Source organism: Tenrec ecaudatus, chromosome 2, assembly GCF_050624435.1.
Source record: "Tenrec ecaudatus isolate mTenEca1 chromosome 2, mTenEca1.hap1, whole genome shotgun sequence".
Taxonomy (NCBI): Eukaryota; Metazoa; Chordata; class Mammalia; order Afrosoricida; family Tenrecidae; genus Tenrec; species Tenrec ecaudatus.
The window spans coordinates 280,823,617-280,846,574 of NC_134531.1; the positions used below are offsets into that span (position 1 = coordinate 280,823,617).

General features: G+C 48.0%; 1 protein-coding gene and 1 pseudogene across 1 annotated transcript in view; both read right to left on the bottom strand.

The window, feature by feature from the left end:
• ARHGAP31 (Rho GTPase activating protein 31) overlaps nucleotides 1-22,958 on the bottom strand; it is a 155,616-nt gene that overhangs the window by 15,831 nt on the left and 116,827 nt on the right. Inside the window, exons 7-10 of the mRNA XM_075542479.1 lie at nucleotides 14,821-15,019; nucleotides 12,678-12,802; nucleotides 7,382-7,444; nucleotides 225-755 (exon numbers count right to left, since the gene is read on the bottom strand). Of these exons, the coding sequence (XP_075398594.1) occupies nucleotides 225-755; nucleotides 7,382-7,444; nucleotides 12,678-12,802; nucleotides 14,821-15,019 (918 nt within the window). The remainder of the gene's footprint in view (nucleotides 1-224; nucleotides 756-7,381; nucleotides 7,445-12,677; nucleotides 12,803-14,820; nucleotides 15,020-22,958) is intronic.
• On the bottom strand, nucleotides 17,400-18,908 carry LOC142439849 (rab GDP dissociation inhibitor alpha pseudogene; annotated as a pseudogene).

Genomic DNA, 22,958 nt, shown 5'->3' on the forward strand with positions numbered 1-22,958 from the left:
AGGTAAGCTGATTAGGATCATTATTTAAATTTTAAAGATTTAAAAATCGAGGCACAGATCCATCCTGATACCCAGAGGGAGGTGGGGGATGGCAAATCCTGGGTGTGTCACTCAGACAAGTCTGGCTCCACAGGCCACGACCGAACCAGTTCACCACCCTGCCTTGCAGGCTCTGTGTCCCCGGCCCCATGTCAGCGACCCTCATCCCATCCCGGACACTGTACCTGCAGACGCCTCAGCTCCCAGGAGCTTCTCCTCGGAGCCCTGGAAACCAAACTCCTCCAGGCTGGAAAGCGAGTGCAGCTCCTTGGGGGTGGTCCGGCAAGGGGTGCTGTTGCTGCTGATGACCGCCGACACGCGCAGCGGCACGGACACGGCGAAGGGCTCGGAGATGTTCAGCGCCTTGCGCTGGTGGCGGGGCGAGGGCTCCACGTGGAAGAGGCTGCTGGCGAACACGGACCTGCTCGCGCTGTCGCTGGACGTGTAGAACATGCCCAGCATCTTGGGGGCCGCCTGCTCGCTCTCGGGGTCCTCGCTGGGCCGGAAGACCTTCAGCTGCTCGGGCGGGGCCCGGGCCTGCGCGCCAGCGTCCAGGCCCCCCTCGGCCCCCGCGGGCATGCCTTCGGGGCCCCAGTCACCCTCCTGTTTGCTGAGGTCGCAGGAGCTGCCCGAGGCCGTCGGGTGCGTTTTCGACGCGGGAATGAAAAATCCACCAGTGGTAACAGCTCGATTGAAATTCCCTTTGGATTCTTTCCCTAGAGAAGGAGGAGAACAAATAGGGAGTCTGCAGCGGGTCGTGCACAGCGTGTACCCAGCCTTCTGGGTGTGTGGGTGGGTGGGGTGGCAGGCGAGCTGTCTAATAGGGTTGATCCTGGGGTGATGGTACCTGCCATACATGCCCACCCTTGGGCGATCCCTTGTGTCTAAGGTAGAACTATTCCATAGGGGTTTCATGGACTCGAACTGGTCATCCTGCGCTTAGCTGTTCCGGTCCAGACTCTTAATGCGGGCACCTCATTCTAGTACAGGCAGAGACCTAGCATTGGCTTGACAAGAAAGGATGCATTTTCTCATGGACATGGTGCCGTGAGGGGAACCCTTGCTCTGTTGGACCAGATGGGGCTAGTTTTTAAGCTTTGCGGGGAGAGCAGTGTCCAAAAAGAGGTGGCCGTGCAGAGCTGCCATATGCCAGGCATTAAATATCTATCAGAATATTATAAAAACCCAGGGAATGCTGAAAGTGGACTTTGGGGCCAGGGCGTGGTGCCCCAACAGTCTGGACTGGAAAACGCTCCTAAGGGCCAGCAAACGATCCCTGAACTAACTACAAGCTTTTCTCTTGTGAAAAAAAAAAAGAATATTATAAAAAAGGCAGAGGGGAGATTTTGTTTATTTAAAATAGAGGGGGTCAAAAAAACGAAAAACACCAGAATCTTAGATTCTAAGTCTTTTCTAATCGATTGGACCCAGAACAAAACCTCTCTCACCGCTATAGAGTGATTCTGGCTCCAAGTGACACCAGCTGACATTTCAGAACAGTCCTTAGGGGTTTCCCAGGCCGTAACTCAGGAGCAGAAAACCTCATCTTTCTTCTGCAGGGCAACTGGTGGTTTCAAACTGCTAACCTTGAGAGTAGCAGCCCAATGTACAATCCACTATGCCAGCAGAGTTCCTGCTTGATTCCTCAGCAAGGAAACACAAGCCATTACCAGCTAGAGGAGCCACACCACACCCTCCTCCACACCCCCTTTTCCCAGGCCTCCTTCTGTAGATTCAGAAGATGAGAGGCTTGAAGGGTGAATTTATTCAAGGTTGGAAAGTTTCCTTGTGAGGAGCGAGTCCTTGACTGCCTTGGAAGTGAAGGCAAAGAAGAAAAGGTTCCCATGGGAAATAAAGAAGCTGGGAGATGACAAGTTGTCAGGGAGCTGAATGTAATTTTCCACTAAGTATTATGCTGGGCAGTTTATATAGTATTACCAGTATTTTTAATTCTGAACACCCATCTTCTAAGAATGTGTGATCACCTCTTTCAACCCATGAGGCAATTTAGGTTCAGAGGGATCGCATGGTCGACCCATTACCCACAGAAAGGGCTAGGTAGATTCTGAAAAATCTGGGCCAAAGGTTCCAAAACCAAAGCAAATGGACCACCAGAAAGATGAGAGGAAATGTTAAAAGTATCGAGTCAGCTTAAAAAGACCTCACTGATGATCTTAAAAGTTTGGAATTATTGTTTTTAGAAATTGCTTTAGAGATATTCGATATTGTTTCAGATGGCTTCATTTACGAGAGAGAAAACAGTCTTGAATTAAAAACCTTAGAAAGTCCTGGAATGGGGGGGATTAGACCACACCCAGGGAGGTACATGTGAGTCCAACATAAAGAAGGGGAAAGGAAGGAGGAGGGAGAATGGGGGGTGGGAAGAAACTGAGATGATGACATGCGGGGGAACAGGGCACTAACCCATCCAGCGGGAGAGTATTGGTTATGTCCCCACAGAACTGGAGTGTGCATACAGACCCCACCTTGACGCGCCAAACCAGGAGGGCAATGTAACACGTGGAAGAATTTATGAAAAGACTGGGTGTTCAGAATTAAAAATACTGGTAATACTACATAAGAAGCCCAGATGGAAGCGGGAGCAATGAAGGGGGAGGGAGGAGTGGACCAAACCTTGGCTCACCAAGCCCTGAGGACAATAGCCCTGCTCAGAGCACCCAATGCACAGAGAGGACCATATGGCCGGCCTCACTACGAGATGCAACAGCCCATACTGACCCATAGCCCTACATGGACAACACTGGAGACACAGTGTGGATGTGTGACCAAGCTGACCCCACCACATCAAGGCAAGACACGAAGGGTGTGCAAGAGAATAGCAAGGGGAGGAGAACAAGGAAGTCCTGAGGGAGTATCAAAAATAGAAACTGGGCCCACATGGAAGAACCACACAGCCTTTGTGACAACGAGGTGTCGAAGAGACCAGGTATCAGGCATCAAATAAAAAGTCATATCATTGTGTGCCCACCTTCCCTAATATGATCACTGAAACAAATGTGTGCATAAGCAAATGTGGTGGAGAAAGCTGATGGTACCCAGCTATCAAAAGATATAGCATCTGGGGTCTTAAAAGCTTGAAGATTAACAAGTAGCTATCTAGCTCAGAAGCAACAAAGCCCACAAGGAAGAAGCACACCAGCCTAAGGTGTCGAAGGGATCAGGTATCAGGCATCACAGAACAAAATATGATACCATTGTGAATGAGGGGGAGTGCAGAGTAGAGACCCAAAGCCCATCTGAAGGGAACTGGATATCCCCTTACAGAAGGGTCTTGGGGAGATGAGCCAGTCAGCGTGCAGGGTAGCATGGAGGAAACACACAACTTTCCTCTAGTTCTTAAATGCTTTCTCACCCCTATCCCAACATCACGATCCCAACGCTACCTTACAAATCTGTGTAGACCAGAGGATGTACACTGGTACAGACAGGAACTAGAAACACAAGGAATCCAGGACAGATGATCCCTTCAGGACCAGTAGTGGGAGTGGTGGTACCGGGAGGGTAGAGACGTGGGGTAGAAAGGGGAAATTGATTACAAGGATCTACATATAACCCCCTCCCTGGGGGGGTGGACAATAGAAAAGTGGGTGAAGGGAGACATCAGATAGTGTAAGATATGACAAAATAATTGATCAATTATCAAGGGTTCATAATGGAGAGGGGAGCGGGGAGGGAGGGGAAAAATGAGGAGCTGATATCAAAGGCTCAAGTAGAAAGCAAATGTTTTGAGAATGATGATGGCCACAAATGTACAAATGTACAAATGTGCTTGACACGATGGATTGTGAGAAGAGTTGTATGAGCCCCCAATAAAATGATTAAAAAAATTTTTAAAAAGACCTGACCAGAAAATACTCCTAAAGTTCAACACACAGACCTTGAACTATTTACAGGCTTTTCTTTCTTTCTTTCTTTTTTCTCTTTTTGACTTTGTGTGTCTGGCTTTTTTGTTGTTGCTGCCCTCGATTTGTTTTTCTGTGTCATCTTGTTTGGCGCTGTCCTGTTTTTATGTGCATGTTATTATCTCTGCAGGTCTATCTAGATAAGATAAGCTTGATAAACAATGTGGAGAAGAAAACAACAGGACTGATGGTTGGGGGGGGGCCTGGTAGGGGGAGAGATGGGAGAAAGGAAGTGGTGTTAACCACCCCAAGGACAAGGGAACAAGGAATGATTCAAAACCAGTGGCAAGGAGGGTACACGAGGCCTGGTAGGGAGTGATCATGGGCAATATAACCTAGAGGAATTACTGAAATTCAAATGAAGGCAGAGCATGATAGTGGGACAAGAGGAAAGTAAAAGGAAATAGGGGAAAGAAGTAGGAGGCAAGGAGTATATATAGAGACCTAAATATAGGCATGTACATATGTAAATATATTTATATGTGATGATGGGGAAATAGATCTATGTGCATATATTTATAAGTCTAGTAATAAGGTAGCAGCAGATGGATACTGGGCTTCCACTCAAGTACTCCCTCAACACAAGAATACTTTGCACAATTAAACAGACATTCCATGATACCCACCTTCCCGGCACGATCGCTGAAAACAAATGTGTGCATAAGAAAATGTGGTGAGAGAGACCAGACTTCAACCCAGTGCTCCAAGAGGTGAATGCAACATGCTGGCATGGAGTAGGGAATCAGTGGAGAAGTCTGAGGGGCCGGCCCCAATCCCAATTATAGGGCCACCTGCCCCTCCCCCCAGAAGAATTTATTTCAGAGGACAGTACTGAAGCTGTAGCTCAGGGAGAGGGGTGTGTCTGATCAGAACACACAGGAACAAATGAAGGGGGAGGAAGACAAAGTGGAGCAGATCCTGGCCCACCACACCTAGATGACAAGATTACTGCTCAGAGCAGCCAATCCACAGAGAAGGCCAAATGACTGGCCCCACTATGACCCATAGCCCTACCGGAGAAACACTGGAGACACAGTGTGGGAATTACACCCGAGCTGATCCCACCATACCAAGGCAAAACACTAAGGGCATGGAACAGAACAGCAAGGGGAACAGAGCAACAAAGTCCCCAGGGAATACCAAAAATAGACTTTGGGGCCAGGGCTTGGAACCCCATCAGGTTTGACTGGAAAACACGCCTAAAGTCCAACAAACAGTCCTTGAACTAACTACAAGCTTTTCTTTTTTGTTGTAGTTATGTTGTATTTGGGTTTTTTTTGTTTGTTTGTTTTGTCATTAGCTTTTTGTGGTTTTGTTTTCTTTTGTTTTTTGGTTTTGCTCTGTCTTGTTTTTGTGCATGTTATTATCTCTGCAGGTCTGTCTAAATAAGATAGGCTGGATGAACAATCTGGAGGAGAAAACAATGGAACTGACAGTTCTGGGGGGACATGGGAGAGTGGGAGGTGGCGGGAAAGGAAGTGGTATTAACAAACCCAGGGACAAGGGAACAAGTGATCCAAATCGGTGATGAGGAAGGTGTAGGAGGCCTGGTAGGGTTTGATCAAGGGTAACGTAACCAAGAGGAATTACTGAAACCCAAATGAAGGTTGAGCCTGATAGTGGGGCAAGAGGAAAGTCAAAGGAAATAGAGGCAAGAGCCAGGAGGCAAAGGGCATGTATAGAGGTCTAGATAAAGACATGACATATGTGAAAACATTTATAGATGAGGATGGGGAAATAGATCTATGTGCATATATTGATAGGATTAGTATTAAGGCAGCAGATGGACATTGGACCTCCACTCAAGTACTTAATGCAAGAACACTTTGTTCTATCAAATTGTCATTCCATGATGCACACTTTCCTGACATGATCATTGAAGACAAATGTGTGTATAAGCAAACATGGCGAAGAAAGCTGATGGTGCCCGGCTATCAAAATAGATAGTATATGGGGTCTTAAAGACTTGAAGGTAAACAAGCGGCCACCTAGCTCCGAAGAACAAAGACCACATAGAAGAAGCACACCAGCCTGTGTGATCACGAGGGGTCGAAGGGTTGAGGTTATCGGGCATAGAAGAACAAAAAGTCACATCATTGTGAATGAGGGGGAATGTGGACTGGGTACCCAAAACCTATCTGTAGGCAACTGAACATCCCTTTACTGAAGAGTCACAGGGAGAGATGAGCCAGTCAGGGTACAATGTAGCAACAATGAAACATACAACTTTCCTCTCGTTCTTAAAGGCTTCCTCCACCCCCCACTCCCCAAACTATCATGATCCCAATTCTACCTTACCAATCGGGCTAGACCAGAGGATGTACACTGGTACAGATAAGAATTGGAAACACAGGAAATCCGGGACAGATGATCCCTTCAGGACCAGTAGTGAGAGTGGTGATACTAGGAGGGAGGGTGGATTCCCAAGGGGGCACCAATTATAAGGATCTACATGTGACCTCCTCTCTGGGGGATGGACAACAGAAAAGTAGGTGAAGGGAGATGTCTGACGGTGTAAGATGTGACAAAATAATAATTTATAAATTATCAAGTGTTCATGGTGGAGGTGGGAGTGGGGAGAGACGCGGGGAAATGAGGAGCTGATAATCAAGGGCTTATGTGGAGAGCAAATATTTTGAGAATGCTGAGGGTGACGAATGGGCAAATGTGCTCGATACAATTGATGTATATAAGGATTGCGATAAGAGTTGTACAAGCCCCCAAAAAATTATTTAAAAAAAAACAAGTCCTGGAATAACTGTGGGAGAGTTTCACTAGTCTGTCAAGGACGACCTTTGCCTGGAACTTGCAATGGTACACGTTGGCTGCAGAGTAAACCTGGAAGTGGAAGGCACAGGCAATGTGGTGGGTTGTCCTTTTGGTGGCAGGTGTTGTCTCAAGTGCAACTGTACACGTTTTCTTCCCACAAGACTGCCATCGTTTTCAAGCTCGGGGTCCAAACACAGCTAGTGCTCAATCCGCGCTGCCTGAGGAAAGGATGACTCTACCAACACCAGTCACGACGCCACAAGCAGTGTCAAGGTCATGCCCATGGAAGCTCTCAGATCCAAGACACACAGACCTCTAGATAGAGACACGCGCCTGTGAGGTATAGCTTGGCACTTCCTTTATACCCCAAGGGGGCAGCGCTTCTGCCTCCGGTTCCAGATGTTGAGCATTACCCGGTTCACGTTGGAAACTCAAGTACCCATGTTCTCTAACTGTGGCCAGAGGACAGGAAACTGCTCTTAGGGATGATGCTAACGTAAATTAGGAGAGGGTGGGTTGGGGACTTGTCCATTGAGCATGATCATGAGGAAATGAGCAGACATAACAGAATATATATATACATACGTATATATTCTGCATAGGGTCTTCAGTCTCCCAAGCCAGGCCAGCAACTAATTGTAAGACCTTACCTTCCACAGGCACCGGACACAGTGAGTCCATGCTTTTTGCCGGCCGGATAGCGGCCTTCTCCACTGCGGACAAAGGAACAAACAGCCCTGATGTAGGCATGATGCGAGGACATATTCAGAACACTAGCTCAGGCTGTAAGCACGCATGAGGAAAAAGAAATGTTTTAAGGAAAAGTTTTCCAATACGTATCGCAAACCCCCCTGAGAAAACAGCTCCCCACCTCTTCCAAGCTTCGTTTACACTTTCGATAGGACTTCCCTTATAAAACTCTGCATGCATAGACCGTTTCATGTCCGTTTTACCTCTAAAAGGGAATAGCAGTTTTGTGAAGTGGCTGTTTTCAAACTCCATTTGTCCAGGCAGTTTGGGAAGCTGCCTCATATTTGTTAGTTGCCGGAGCCCTTTTTTTGTGTGTGGAAGGGTCTGACTTTTGAATAAACTAAATATGATTCCTCCTGGCATGAGATCAGAGACTTTCACAAACACTCTCATCAGTGGTCCGGGTGGCAGGCAGGTGGCTCCTTCTGCGTCCAGCGGGCTAGCAGAGGGAAGAGGACACTTCCCTGGAAGCTCCTTTCGGGTAGTTCTGGATTCAGATAGACCCAAGTTTGAATCCCAGCCCTGCCACCCTGGGCTGTGCGACCTCAGACCCAAAGCTTCACTTTGACAGGCTTCCGTTGTCGCGTGTGCAAGCGAGGAAGCCCGGGCTGCTGCGGGAATTACACAAGTGGTTAGGTAAATGGCAATGAATAAAATATTTTTAAAAAATTGATTAGGCTGTATCAGCCTGAAATAGAGTGCTAAAAAAAGGGGGGGGGGACCACCATTATTTATTGTTGTGGTTCCTTAGGATCAGCCAGGGTTTCTGTAAAAAACAAGTTTGAGTTGACCCTAACTGAAATTTGGCGGTGACTCCCAACGATGTGCCCCTCTTGCACAAAGCTGACAAGTTACTCATGGTGGCCAGACAGCAGGGGTTTTGATGGCGGCGGGCTTTGGGAAGCAGAGCGCCTTTCTTCCACATCTTTCTTCAACAGCATGTCTGCCATGACCTGCCATTATTTTTTTTAACCTCCCTTTTCCTCCTTGCACCAAACTCTTCCTTTTGGAAAGCTCTGAATTAGGCCTCCCTGGCGCTGGGTTTATGCCTGGTAGGGGCTGCTATGGGAGGACACGGCCTCTTCACTCACCGCCCAGCCTCTTTGCTTCCTTAATCGGGGCTCTTGGCCTTGGAAGTTCTGCTGTTTTCACAAGTACACAACACACTGAGGCGCTAGAGCAGTGGTTTTCAACCGTACTCATTCCGTGACCCTTTAATAGCTCCTCGTGTGGTGGTGACCCCCCCAACCAGAAAATTATTTTTGTTGCTACTTCATCACTGTCATTTTGCTACTGTTATGAATTGGGCAACCCCTGCGAAAGGGTCATTCGACCTCCAAAGGGGTCGTGACCCACAGGTTGAGAACTGCTGCTTAGAGCAACCTGGCCAGCATCCCTCCATTCTGCCACATCTTTAATAACATCATTGGAGACTCCAGTGCTTGGACTTTGTGTCTCTGGGAGCTGCATTTCTGAACTTCCCGCAGTCTTCCTGTATCTGCCGTGATGGACAGTGACCATGAAACCCCTACTGTTAAGGAGGGTGGGCAACAATTCTACCTTAGTTCAGGTAGTTAATTTATTGTGCCAACCTGGCCGATAAACACATGTGGGGTTAATTGAAGGGTGGACGGCTAAATGGTCCAGTGAGCCTCGCCTTTCTATTTCTCAGGTCTCTTGCTTTCTGATGGTCGGACCAGGGTGCAGCTGCCTTAGCCAGTTCCCTGCTTCAGCTGGCAAGGCTCACTTCCTGCAAGACATCCTTGAGGAAAAGCCACATGGACCTACTCTGATGCAGTCCTGGGTGCTGAAGCAGCCGTGTGGAGACCCCTGCCAGCGCTGAGATGCTTACATGTTCACTGATTCGACTTCCCTCCTGCAGTCAGCGTCACAGTGTGTGTTTTGTGAAATAGAGGAGGACTTTGTGGATTGGTATCGGACATAAGGGTTAATGTTGGACTTGTGAGTTTGGGCAGCATGGGGTTGGGATGTTTTCCTGATGTGCACTTACCCTTTATATAAAACTCTCTTATACATGAGTTTCTGTGGATTTGTTTCTCTAACGTACCCAGACTAACACATTAGTGTTCATCTTTGGAGTCAGACCCCCCTCCTGGATGACATAGATCCCCATGTGCTTGAAGGGCAGAACTATGACTAGGGACAGTGCCCAAGACTTTCTGGGCCCCTATCCTGGACAATAATTAAGAATTCAGGGCCTCTGGGCCCATAGTCATGTTTAGGCTTTGGTTTTCTGTCTCAACTTTAGGCTTGGCCTTATAGAGCTGTACCTACCAACCCTCTGCTGGTTCTGGATTCTTGAGTCCCCTTCTCTTAATCTTAGCCCTATGGCTTGGGATTTCTCTGCTTAGGAGACTTCGTTGTGGAAGATTTTCAGAATTCTTCCTGTTTGGTAATATTCAAAAATTTAAATCAAATCAATTGAAGCACCATCCGTGGGAGATTCTAAAGTTCACACCTTTTCACTCAGTTGATTGACTCTTCATTTTTCTGATCTCTATTCTTTTTAAATAGGTAGCCTGGTGGCCTAGTGGTAGCAATGTTGGGCTGCGATCCACATGGTCAGCAGTTTGAAACCACCAGCAACAACTTAGGAGAACGACTGGGCTTTCTACTCCCTTAAACAGGTACAGTCTCAGAAACCCACGGGGGAGGGGTGGTGTTTTGCTATAAATCAGTATTCACTCGATGGCAATGAGATTGGAGAGTTTACTCTTTTTAAATATGACCAAATACCCCTTCCTCTTCCTTTCTCCACAAGAAATCCGATACTGTTTGGGGTGAATCATATTTTTTAAAATGCCCTTACTTTTGTAGTTTAAGTATTTGAAAAACCTTATGTAAACACATGAACTCACTGATTCCTTTTTCATATGTATACTTGGACAAATAACAAGCCTACACGGAGCACTCTGCCTGCTCTTAGTGGACTGTGTTAGAAGGTTCCAGGTCCGCCGTTCCCTACAGATTCAACTACAGTGATGACCGCAGAGCCTACTGGTCTTTAGTTCCCAGAGTTTTATCACACTCTCTGGCAAAAGAGAGCCACTGGGAAAACAGCCCAGGCCACAGGAAACCACTTGGACTGACTTGGCTCTCTGTTTTCACTTTTGCATCACATCAAGTTTCGGCAGGTTTGGTGATCTCTCCTTGAAAAGTTTGTTCCTGAGGTCTTAGAATCTGGTTGCATCTCAGAATCACCTGGGGAGCTGTTAAAACATTACCAGTACTCAGCCCTCACCACAGACCTCCTGAGGCAAAGCCGTGCGGGTGTGAGCCACTCTGTGGGCTATTCTGAGGTACAGGCTGCAGAGAAGCTTCAGTCCCCAACACCCACTGCATCCTGGGAGTTTATCACTATTTTATCACCTGGTGAACTTTTTTGAAGCCTCGTCCTAGCTGTGCTTTCTGAGTCTTGGCGTACAATTATCAAGAAAATAGGATCTCTCTTTTTTTATCCCCCTCCCTCCCAAGGGACATTAACATCCCAAAGTCTTTATTCTTAAAAATTTAAAGCATAAAACAAACCTGCCATCGAATGTCAACCCTTGCTGGCGTTGTTTATCTGTGTGCTGACCTGCCTGTACCGTGCCAAAGTATTCAAAGATGAGGTTCAATAGTTTAACACTGCACCTTTAAATACTTGAACTTCAGCATGCACACCCTAAGCGCCACTAACACACTAAGAATATTGACACTTCCTCAATACCACCTAATATCCAGTCTGTAACCATAGTTTCTCTACTTGTTTCGAAAGCTGTGTCTAGAAGCCCCCCCCACCCCACCCCCTTAAAGCAAGAGTCAATCAAGGCCTGTTCACTGCATTTGAGTGCTTACTTTTTGAACTTAAAATGAAACCAAAACAAACAACTGCCCCTATTTTATCATACTTTCAATATGAAATCCTCAAGGACACTGGTACCCATATCTTTGGCCTTCCTTTTCCTGATCCAACATCCAGCTGACCTGCTCCTATTTTCTATTTATATGGTGGTTCCTTCAATTCCCTCCTTTATCTATTCCAATTCCTTTGTCAGAAATAAATTCCAAAGTACAGCGTCCCTACTGAAATAATCATAACCTGAGGAGAAAGGGCCGCTCTTCCTTGCAGGTGAATTCCAATGAATGAATGGAGAATGAATGAGGGAAATAGAAAAATCACCATCTGACCAGCACCAGGGTAGTAATAACTTTTACAGCCATGAATGACCAGTGGATGCTAAAATACATGGGCAAAAGCGTGCTGAGAAACAACACATTTGCCTAGTCTCAAAATAGCTCCCGTGAGATACTTATTCATTGCAAAGGGAAAAGATAATTTTTACTGTGGCCTAAAGACACCACCTGACCCAGGTGATCACCAGCCACAAGAGAACGACATCCTGTACCTCCTGAGATGACTCACCGGGAGGAGGCCACATCACTTCTGAGTACAGCCGCAAAAACTCATATTCTTCAATCGAATCATGAGAACTTATCACACAAACCCAACTGAGGACATTCTATAAATGACTGGTCAGGACTCGTCAAAAGAGTCAAGGTCATAAAGACAGAGCGAGCCTGAGGAACTGTCGTAAGTGGGAGAAGATGGAGGAGACAGGAGGACTAAATGGTCATGTGGGTTGCTGAATTGGATCGTGGACTGGAAAAAGGGCTGATAAAACTTGAATAAGATTGGTAAGTTAATCGTATTGTATCAATATTCATTTTCCAGCTTGACAATTACTTGTTTTGTAGGATATTAGAGTTAGGAGAAGCTGTATGAAGAGTAGACAGGTTCTCTGCATACTACTTGTGTAACTTTTTTGGGTAAGTCTAAAATTATGTTAGAAGTCTTGTGGCATAGTGGTTACACATTAGGCTGTGGTCTTCAAGGTCAGCAGTTCACAGCCACCTGCGGCTCCAAGGAGAAAGATGGGGCTTTCTAATCCTATAAACAGTTCTAATCTCAGAAACCCACAGGGGCACTTCTACCATGTCCTATAGGCTTTGCTGTGAGTCAATATTGGCTTGAGGCAGTGAGAGTGAAAATTATGGTTTGTTTGTGTTCTCTAAAGACTAATTAATTTGAAGTTTTTCTTCCAGGATGGAGTTTGACTTGATACAAGCAAAATTTAGGATACAGACTAGGCTGGGGGTAATAAAAGAGAAAACACAATTGCTATTAAGTCTTACCTGAGAGCCTCTGTCCTCTCACAAACACACTCCCATTTCTATTCAGCTTTGATTTGGAGTCTGATCCAGAACGTCCCAGGTTAAATATTGACTTCCACTTCTTGGATTTACTGGAGAGCTTTCTTCTAAAGGAGCCAAGCCATTAGAGGTTAGTATGGTAACCAGTGCTTCCAGTGGGGTTTTCAGATTGAGAAAAAAGCATTCAAATCATAGAATCATATTCTCAGGTCTGAATATCTCTGACATTTCAGGAAATTTCCTCTCTAGGCTCCAACTTGATACCTGACTTCCCCCCTGTCTAGGGAAGCCGTAGATGACCAAGCCAGGCTCTCATGCATGCGAGCAAGCACTGTATTCTCCAAGGAAGGGGCAGACAGAGCCAGGGGCTGGTAGGAGACTCAGAGGTCACAAGTTTCTTAAAGGGACCTCTGGTAAGCACTTTAGTCCTGTCTCTTCAAAGATAATACTACTGTTACTAATTTATTCATGTCACAGGGCCACCCATCAAAGACCAGAGGCCACAGTCCTCCTGTGCTGTCGAAACTGTGGCCACATGGCTGGACCACCCCCAGGTGAGGAAGGGGTTGGGGAAGGAGGTCTTTCACAGGCCGAAGAGGTGCTAGCTGAGCAAGCGGACCTGGAAAAGGGTGGCCTTTTTCTATTTTGGATGGGCCCCCAGGTGAAGTGAAGAGAGGCAGGTGTGGGCAGGGAGCGTGCCCATCCTCTGAGTACCGTCAGTAGCTACTGTGGGTACAGGCAGAGCGCAGGGGGCCCTCGCAAGCAGGCTGCTTCAGTGGGTAGGGTACGGGGTGTTACTGGGAGAGTGCAGGAGAGCATGCTACCACCAGGGGTCACCAGAAAGGCTTTGCCCTGCTCTGATTTGACTCAGCCTTGGGGCTTCCTGAAGCTCCAGGACAAAACCAAACTATGCGACCCAGGGGTTCTGCCACCAGGGCCTGGGCTCTGTGGGGCTCAGGGAGCTTTCATAGGACATCCAGGTCTTCAGGCAGGTATGTCTGCCAGAGTCAGAGGTCGATCTGCCGTGTGTGGTGGTTTCCTTTGGACTGGATCTGGGTCACACACTGAGGCACCATCCCCTTTAGGTGTGGTACATCCGGGTGTGTTTGAAGGCACAGAGAAAAAGCACTTGGTGGTCTTCTGAGAGGGGCTTCATTCCTATCCCTGTGTAGAAGTTTACTCTCCAAGTTAGGGGGAGGGGCAGTGGGGCTTGGTGATCCATCCAGGACATGGAGAGATTCCTCACCAGGCACCATCCAGCAGTGCCATCCCTGGGCTGATGGGGCATCCTGCAGCCAGCTGTGTGATGTGGCAACCCTCTGCCTGCCCTCCCCAAAGGAAACAGCACTGCCAGCTGGGGGGCTGGGGGGGACTCTGAGAAGAAGGTGTCGGTTTGCAGGGTCCCTTTCCTGGACTAAACAGCAGACATGACATTCTCCAATGAAAACGGGTTGTAGTTCAGCTCCTTCCCCTACTACCTGCCTACGATGACGACTCCCGCTTCACATCACAGGCTGGCTGCTTCTGCCGCACGGGGGCGCGTGTGGGGGACAGGTGGAGGCCCGCGTTGCCCCCCATGGGGGAAGTCAGAGGGAGAAATGCAGACTGAAAACACCCTACAGGGTGTTTGCACTTGTGTTGTAGATGGCAGGGAGAGGAGGCCAGGAATGTGTGCCCACAAGTGCTGCCCTTACTTGTCCACTTGCCAAGAGATCGGGCTCTCTGCCTTCTGTTATGTCCCACGAGGGGAGAAGGGGGCCGTGGGGGTGGGTAGCGGCCTTCAGTGAGCTTCCTTCTGAAAACCTCCAGCCTGTTTTGTCTGACCTCCGGAAGGAGGGATCTGAGTCAGGCCTCTTGACCCCTCTGACCGCCCCGGCCCCTGCCCTTGGCAGTGATAGGGCTCACCCTCCGGTGGGAGGCTGGGGTCTGGAGTTTGGGGTCCGACAGTGAAGGCATCGACTGCGGATGCGATGTTGCCGGGAGACAACTCCCTTCTCATTGGATCGCTCCCTTTCCCCCAGCCCAGACCTCACCCTCCACGGGGGCAGACTGCAGGGCCAGGCTCGGCACACACTTCTTCCCTCCACCCGAGCGCCCGGACGAGCATTTGAAAGGTGCCACTTACTTGCTGTCTGGTAACTCCAGGACGGTGTGGAACAGGGTGCCCATCGGAGGGACTATCTCAGGCAGGCTGTTCTCCCTCCTTTCTTTCCGAGCGGGATGGTTGGTCGACAGGCTCCGGGCCTGCGCTTCCTCTAGGCTCACCAGCTTCATGGGCAGCGAGAGGGCTGGCAAGGTCAGACTCTTCATGATGGCCCGGTTTTCTGTAAAGCAAAGAGAAGAACTCAACTCTGGCAGAAGGTCTGTCCACCAGGCCCTGCCCGACTCCCATGTATGGCTCTTCCTTCCCTCGCCTCCTTGCATGAGAGCTCAGGATCAATCCTGGCTTCGCCTGGGCCTGGGACTAACACTGCACAGCACACTGACAGCTCTCCGGGCCAGGCTAGTGAGAGGACAGAAAGGGATTTCAGGAAGCAACCTACACTGCCTCTACTTGTTATAGGCACACCCTTCATTCATTATGAATGTTTATTGAGCATCCCATCATGAGCCAGGGTAGCAGTTTTCATCCCTGCCAACTCTCCCCAGGGCTTTGGCCAGATGAGGTATGTCCAGCCTCCAAGGTAGCCTCATTCAGCTAGGATAAGGTATAGCTGGAGCCATGTCTTCCCCTACATCAGTGGTTTTCAATCTTCCTAATGCTTCGACCCTTTCATACAGTTCCTCATTTTGTGGTGACCCCCAACCATAAAATTATTTTCATTGCTACTTTATAACTGTCATGAATTGGGTGACCCTTGTGAAAGGGTCATGGACCCCCCCCCGCCCCCCAAAGGGGTCGTGACCCATAGGTTGAGAACCACTGCCCTAGAGCATCCAGGCTTGTTTTTCTCGGTAATGAAAAGACACTTTACAGCCCACCCTAGTCCCTAAACTACTGTAGTTTTTTTAAAAACATTTTATTAGGGGCTCATATAACTTATCACAATCCATACATATACATACACCAATTGTATAAAGCACATCTGTACATTCTTTGCCCTAATCATTTTCTTTTTTTTTTCTCTTCTTTTCTTTTTTTACATTTCATTAGGGGCTCATACAACTTTTATCGCAATCCATACATATACATACATCAATTGTATAAAGCACATCCTACATTCCCTGCCCCAATCATTCTCAAAGCATTTGCTCTCCACGTAATCCCTTTGCATCAGGTCCTCACTACTGTAGTTTTTAACTCGGTGTGCAGTCATCCTCCAGGGTGTCAAGCTAACACTTTCTTACTGTGTGGATATGGAATGAAACTGAGGCTCATAGATCAGCGATGACAGTGAGTGACAGCATCAACCGCTCATGGGAAATTTGCTGAGACAACTTCTGGCTCAACTGGACCACACTCCCCAGTCAATGGCTTTCGACTGGGAAAGATTTTACATCCTTCTCCTCAGGAGCCATTTGGCAATATCTGGACACAGTTTAAGTTGCCAAAACTGGGTGAGAAGGTGGCATTGAAGAAGGAAAGGCCAAGGATGTTGCTAAGCATCTGATAATACACAGAGCACTCCCACTTGGCACCCCCTACACCCCAGGCCAATGTCCTTGGGTCAATGGCTCTTGATCCTAAATGGTTGATTGTTCAAAGGTGTGCACACATCAACAAGGTTACTATTCCCAAATGGTTGGTCATTCGAAGATGTACACACACCAATAGTGTTAGTCTATCTCTTACAGACCTGTCCTTTACTTGGTTGAAAGGTGAGCCACGGGGGGAGTTCAGTTCCGTACCCAAAGGGGGATCACGGACTATATATAGTTTCAAGGTCTCCACTAGAAAGCCAGGTTTGTTCCACAATTTTGAGTTTTGTTCCATATCTTTTCCCCACTCAATCCAGGGCCTTCTACTGTGGTCCTTTTCAGGGTAGTTGGGCCTCAGAGCCTGATGTCACATGATCTCTTAGTCCACTGGACTAATGGCTTCCCCGTGCCTTCAGTTTTGTTTTTTTAATTTAGAATCTCTTCACTTCTTTTATCTATCTATTTATTTATTGTGCCTTCAGTTTTTTTGTTTTTTTTTGGGTTTCAACACAGGTTTATTGGGTGCTTGGTCTGGAGGTACACTAGAGCTCGGGGAGGGGGCACATTTGCTTTGCAGGGCTGGGGGTTCCACCACTAAGGAAGAGGTGACTGGAGGGGGCACAGGGTAGGGCTCCATTTCCCACCTCCTTCTGCTTGGCTCAAATTACTTGTTTTCTCTCAGCAACTACCAGAGGGCACAGGCAAACAGGCAAGAAACAAAAAGCAACCTGGACCTCCAGCCACCTGGCCCGGCTTCCCCTCCTGAAGGCCGGCTGGGCTGACTCAGCGCCAGCTCCTCCAATGGGACCAAGGTTAATAAATTAGAATAAATTACAGGGAATGCAACTTTGTGCTGGGAGGGCCCCTTCTCTTCCAACACACACAAGACTGGGGCTGGAGGGGGCAGATATCTCTGAAGGCCACTACGAGAGGGGAGTAAGAGCAATGGGACCAAAAGCCAGCATTTCCTCCACGTGCTTCCCAAACAGAGCAGAAGAATCAGGGTGGGGAGAGACACATGAGGGAGGAGCCCTCTTTTTCAGGATAAAGGAATGGCCAAGAAAGAATGCTGCCCAAACCCCCACTTCTCAAGCCACCGCTTAGGTTAAGGATTTGGTTACTGAATCATTGAGGGGGGTGAAGGGTACTGGGGTGGGGAGCAGAGGGAGCCGGAAACAGGCAGCCGGCCCAGCCTGGTGGCGGCAGTCACTGGTCAGCTTCGCCGAACACATCATTTTGCTTGCGCTTCATGTTCTCGAAGTCAAACGCCAAGCCTACCATACGTTTGTAGATGTCTTTGATGTCGTTGCAGGTTGTCTCGAAGTGGGTAGTGGCGTCATAGGAGCAGGAACAGAACACCTGGCTCTCGGAGCCGTCATCAATGGGCTCATACAAGTCGCTGATAGCCACAAACTTCTGGTCTATGGGCTCCAGCAGCTCCAAGGCCGGCTCTACCTCCTTCTCAGGCTCCGAGGTCTCCACCATAGTGCTGGCAATGGCGATGTACTTGCCCTGCGCAGCCACGTTGTGCGCATAGGAGATCATGCACATGTAGATGTCTGCCTTGCTGTTGACCTGGTTCTGGGGGATGATGATTTGGCAGGAGTTGGCATCGTTGGTATTCTTGATGGGGTGGTTCAGGACACAAATAATCCTAATCACCTGGCCTGCCTTCCGCACGCGATCTGGGACATAACTGGGATCACAGATCAGCTGCCGGCAGCGGGCCACCTCTCCTTCTGACTTCACACCCACCACCTTGCCATTCTCCATGATTATGTCGTCCACGAGTTTGTTCAGCATATATGTCCCACCATAGATGGCACTCAATCTTGCAAATCCCTGGGGGAGTTCACCGAGGCCATAGAGCGGGTACAAGTATGGGCTCTTCCCATACCGGGCCAAGGACTCGCTATATAGCTTGATGCGGTTGATGGTCTCCAAGCAGGGCTGGTCCAAGTAGTCATCAGTGCGATAGAGCGCCAGGGCGTGGCCAGTGAAGTCAATGACATCCTGGCCCAAATCAAACTTCCTGTAGACATCACGCATGCTGGTAGTCTGGGGGTCAACCCCTTCGAAAGTCTTGGGATCGTTCTCGTCAAAGTTTGCCACAAACACCAGGAACTTGCGGAAGCGTCTCTTTTCGAACATGCCCATCAGATTGGAAGCCAAGGCTTCGGTCTCTGTGGATGGCACTTTGTAGATCTTGCCCCCCTTGTAGACAAAGCTGCCTTCAACAACTTTGAAGTCCAGGTAGCGCGTCACCTCTGTGTACAGCAGCATCTTCACCAGCTGCCCATTGGCCATCAGGAATTTGGGGATCAGGTCAACATTCCAGTCTCGGCCACGGCCCATGGACTCAGGGGGCCCCTCCAGGAACTGAACACGCTTATATAGCTCTTCCAGGGGTGTGATAGAAGAGCTTTCCCCGCCATAGTAGGGGTTCCGGTCCATGTGCAGCACCTTCTTGCCATTCACTGACATGATGCCAGATAGGTTGCATTCGGTGAGGCCGGTCCCCAGCACGATCACGTCGTATTCCTCGTCCATGGTTCGGCCCTGGGTGCCAACTCCGGCTCCGGTTCCGGCTCCTCCTCCTTCACCCGCCTTCAGTTTTCATCACCCTTCTTTCCTCTGAACAATCCAGAGGTCAATAGTTGAACCTCAGAAGGCTGGTCTTTCCAGGGAGGTCAAAGCTCACAGTCGTTTAGAATCCTGAATGCTTTCAGTTATGTTTCCAGCAGCTCACAAGGGGTTAAAAATGCTTGCAGTTAATTTGCTCCCAGTATTTGCTCATAAACGTTAGATTGTTTATCACTTTGCTATTTAATTATTTACACACACACACACACACACACACACACACACACACACCCTAAATCGCTCTGGAGCAGTTGGAAAAACGGGAAGAACATAAACTGCAAAGACAGCTGTGGTTAGCTGCTGCTCTCCCCTAGGCCTACTCCTCATCCCTGATTTGTCATTTTTAAGGAGTTCCTGATGGGGGTTCCTCACCTCCAACTGGTTCCTCTTCCGACCTTCCATGGAAGATTATGAGTTGCAAGCATCAGGAAACGGCACCACTGACCACCCAGGGGCTTGACTTAGACATCTTTTACCCCTCTTTACTTTGATGCGCCCACTGCCCACCAACCACACTACAAGCAAGTCCTGTGACTCACCCTCCAAAGGACAGACTGACTCTAGCTATTGTGGGGACTACCGGATTCATAGTTTACATATTATACAACACAGAGGGAGCACTGGTGGAATAGTAGTTACAAGTTCGGCTGCGAACCATAAGGTCATCAGTTTAAAGCCAGCAGCTGCTCTGAGGAAAAAGGGGAAGTTTTCTACTCCCACGACGAGTTCCAGTCTTGCAAACCTTCAAGGGCAGTTCTACCCTGTCCTATAGGGTCACTATGAGTTGGAATAGCTCCCTGGCAGTGAGTTTTTGTTTGATACCTCTGGTTATATCCCCAAGTGGGACAGGGCTTCTTTGTTATGTTAATGAGAGAATTACCACAGCCTGTGTTTTAGTCCATGTCTTCTGAGATGAAACAAGCAAGTGAGCCAGTCCACCTGGAAGATGAGGGTGGTCAAGCTACATGAAGACCTCCCAGGAGCAGGAGTTCAAAATAAAAAGGCCATTCTTCAGTGCAACAGAGCTCCTAACGGGGCCAGCCCCCTGCCTTCAGATATCTAGCCCCCTAAATTGACAGTGGTTGGATGCTCTCAAGGTTTTCAGTGGCTTATTCCTGTGGCCCGCGCTCTTAGAGTAGCTAAGACACGTAGGAGAAAGGATGAAGTCAGAGAGATGACCAGAACATAGCAAAGGGCCGCTCGAGAAGACAAAGTGAAATGTTACAATGAAATGCGCAGAGCCCCCGAATTAGAAAACTTAAAGAAGGAGAGCATGCTCAGCACATATCTTAAACGGAAAGAAATCACGAACAAATTCAAGCCTCGAGTTCCAATATTGAAAGGTTCTACGGGCAAAATATTGAACGACGCATGGATGTCCCAGGAGCAGGCAGTGTTTCATTCTGTCAAACACAGGGTCGCCGAGCAGACGCAGAGGCACCTAACAACCACCACAGCGTCCTGAGCAGTGAGAACAGAAATTTCAATTTGTAGAAGCCACCGTTTGTGGCATTTCTTTCCTGTTTTAAAACCGACCTATATTCTTATCAGTTTACCTGTGCATCTATCTGCGCTGCCAACTCTGTGACTCTCTAGGTGTGTTAGTATGTATACGTTTTGGTTTGTTCTGAATCTTTTTATCGGGGGCTGGACTATGTACATGTTTTTAATTTGACCATTTTTATTTATTTTCTTGCCCTCCTTCTCCTTCCCAGCCACCTCAGCTTCTGTGTAACCACCCCGGTCTGCTTCTTTCAGCGTGGGAGCCTTTTTCTGGAATGGTTTTCTAATTACAGAGGTCTCACACGGTAGTTGCCTTAATGGGATTGCCTGCCTCCCCTCCGCACATCTTCCACCCGCATCTACATCACCAGGCGTTTTGCATTTTCATCATTACTCTTTAGGAACGCATAGTATCCCATTGTCAGTTACATTCTAATACAATTCCTCCACTCGTGAGCATTTAGGTTGTTTCCATCTTCTTACTAGCGCGAACAGTGGCTCACTAAACATGGGTGCGCATATATCTGTCTGCTGCTTTGCTCCTTATTTCTGTCAGCCATAAACGAAGTAGCATATGGCTCAGTTATAAGATATTTCCATTCCAATTGGTTTGAAGAAGCTCCATATGGGCTTTCCACCGTGACTGCACAGTTTTACAGTCCCACCAGTAGTGTATGAGGATTCTAATCTCGCCTCATCCTCTCCAGAGATGGTTTTTTCCAACCTTTTTATTGGGAGTGAATACAGATATCACATCATTTCCATAGTTCAATCACATCAAGCAGTACTGTACAACTGCTACCACGACCCGTTTCCAAACATTCTCTTCCTTCTTGAACTCCTAGATAGCAGCTCCCTTTCCCTTCCCTGCTCCTTCCTGTATTTGTTATTCTCTCTCTCTCTCTCTCTCTCTCTCTCTCTCTCTCTCTCTCTCTCTCTCTCTCTCTCTCTCTCTCACTTGGCTAACCGCACCTCTCTGAGGTGGGATCTCATTACTGTCTTGGTGTGCATTCCTTGAATGGCTACTAATCGCGAGCATTTCTTCATACGTTTGTTAGTGAGTATCCTCTTTGGTGAATTGCCTAGTCGTGTCTTCTGCCCATGGATTGGATTGTGTTTTTCTTGTGCAGGCCTTGCAGTTTTCTATAGATTTTTGAGATTAGTCCTTGATCTGTTATATCATTGCCACAAGTTTCCACACACACACACCCTCTGAGCCTGTGGGTTCGCTCTTTAATTTTTTGATGAAGTCTTTTGATGCACACAGATGTTCTATGTTTGGGAGGTCCAGTTCTGAATTTTGTCTTCTGTTGTGTGTTTTTACGTTTGTAATGTGCTTTTGTCTTATGCTAAGGTCTCTAATGTTTTTACCCTATTCTCTGAGCCATGAGCTTTATCGTTCTAGGGTTTGTATTTCATCCCTCTTGAGTTTGTTTCTGTAGATGGGGTGAAGTACCTGTTTCATTCCTCTGCAAACCGAGACCCAATTTTGCAGCACCATTTATTTATGTGGTAGTTACATAATCCGGTGTCTATTTGAGGATTAAGAGTGTAGGGATGGAGTCTAGGCTGTCAATCAAGATATAGCTAATGAGGCTGCTGTGTGGGCATAGTCTTCCCCTAAGGATTCTGGGAATTCCGTTTTTTTCCTTCTTGGAGGCCACTTCTCACTCCCTTGGAGACGCTCTACTGACCAGACGCATGGGCAATGCTCTACTGACCAGACGCATGGCACTATGCTGGTAGACCCTGTGCCCTGGGAACTGGAGAAGCCACGCGGAGACCCCTGCTAGAGCTGAGATGCTCACAACACCACTGGATCCAAGGACTTTCTACCCACTGGCCTGTGACTGTGCTGCATTCAGCGTCATTGCATGTGTTTCCTGAGTCTGCAGAGGACTTTCTAGATTAGGGTCGGGCATATGAGCTGATATGGGACTTATGGATTTTATCTGGGCTGGGTTGGGATGCTTTCTAAATGTACGATTATCCTTTATATGAAACTCTCTCTTTTTTTGTTGCCTTATCAACATTTTATTAAAATCAATTAAAACAGCTGGCACTTGTATAAGAAGATAATGAAATACAAGTGAGAGCCATCTGCTCTTCACTAAGTAACCCAGTATTTCTAGAGATCGCTTCTTCAGTTGTCAGTTGCTCATGCTAATACACGAGTAGATATCTCAAGTCCTCAGGATCCGTGCATCCCCAGGCAGGCGACACATTCTTGTGTGCTTGCGTAAAATCCATGGCTGCCGCAGTTCAGAAGGGGCACCTGAAAGTACTTCTCCACGAAGGCAGACTCCAGTCCTTCAGTAATCGAGTTCACACAGCCATGCTGGGAAGGGGTACTGGCTGCTGCGGCTCTCACACTTTATTCAATGACGACCCCTTGACGGACTGCAGCGCTTGGGGTGCTGCAGACAGATGCCTGCCGGGCTCTCGCGGCGGCAGCAAAAAGCCTCGTTCTCGCTTGGG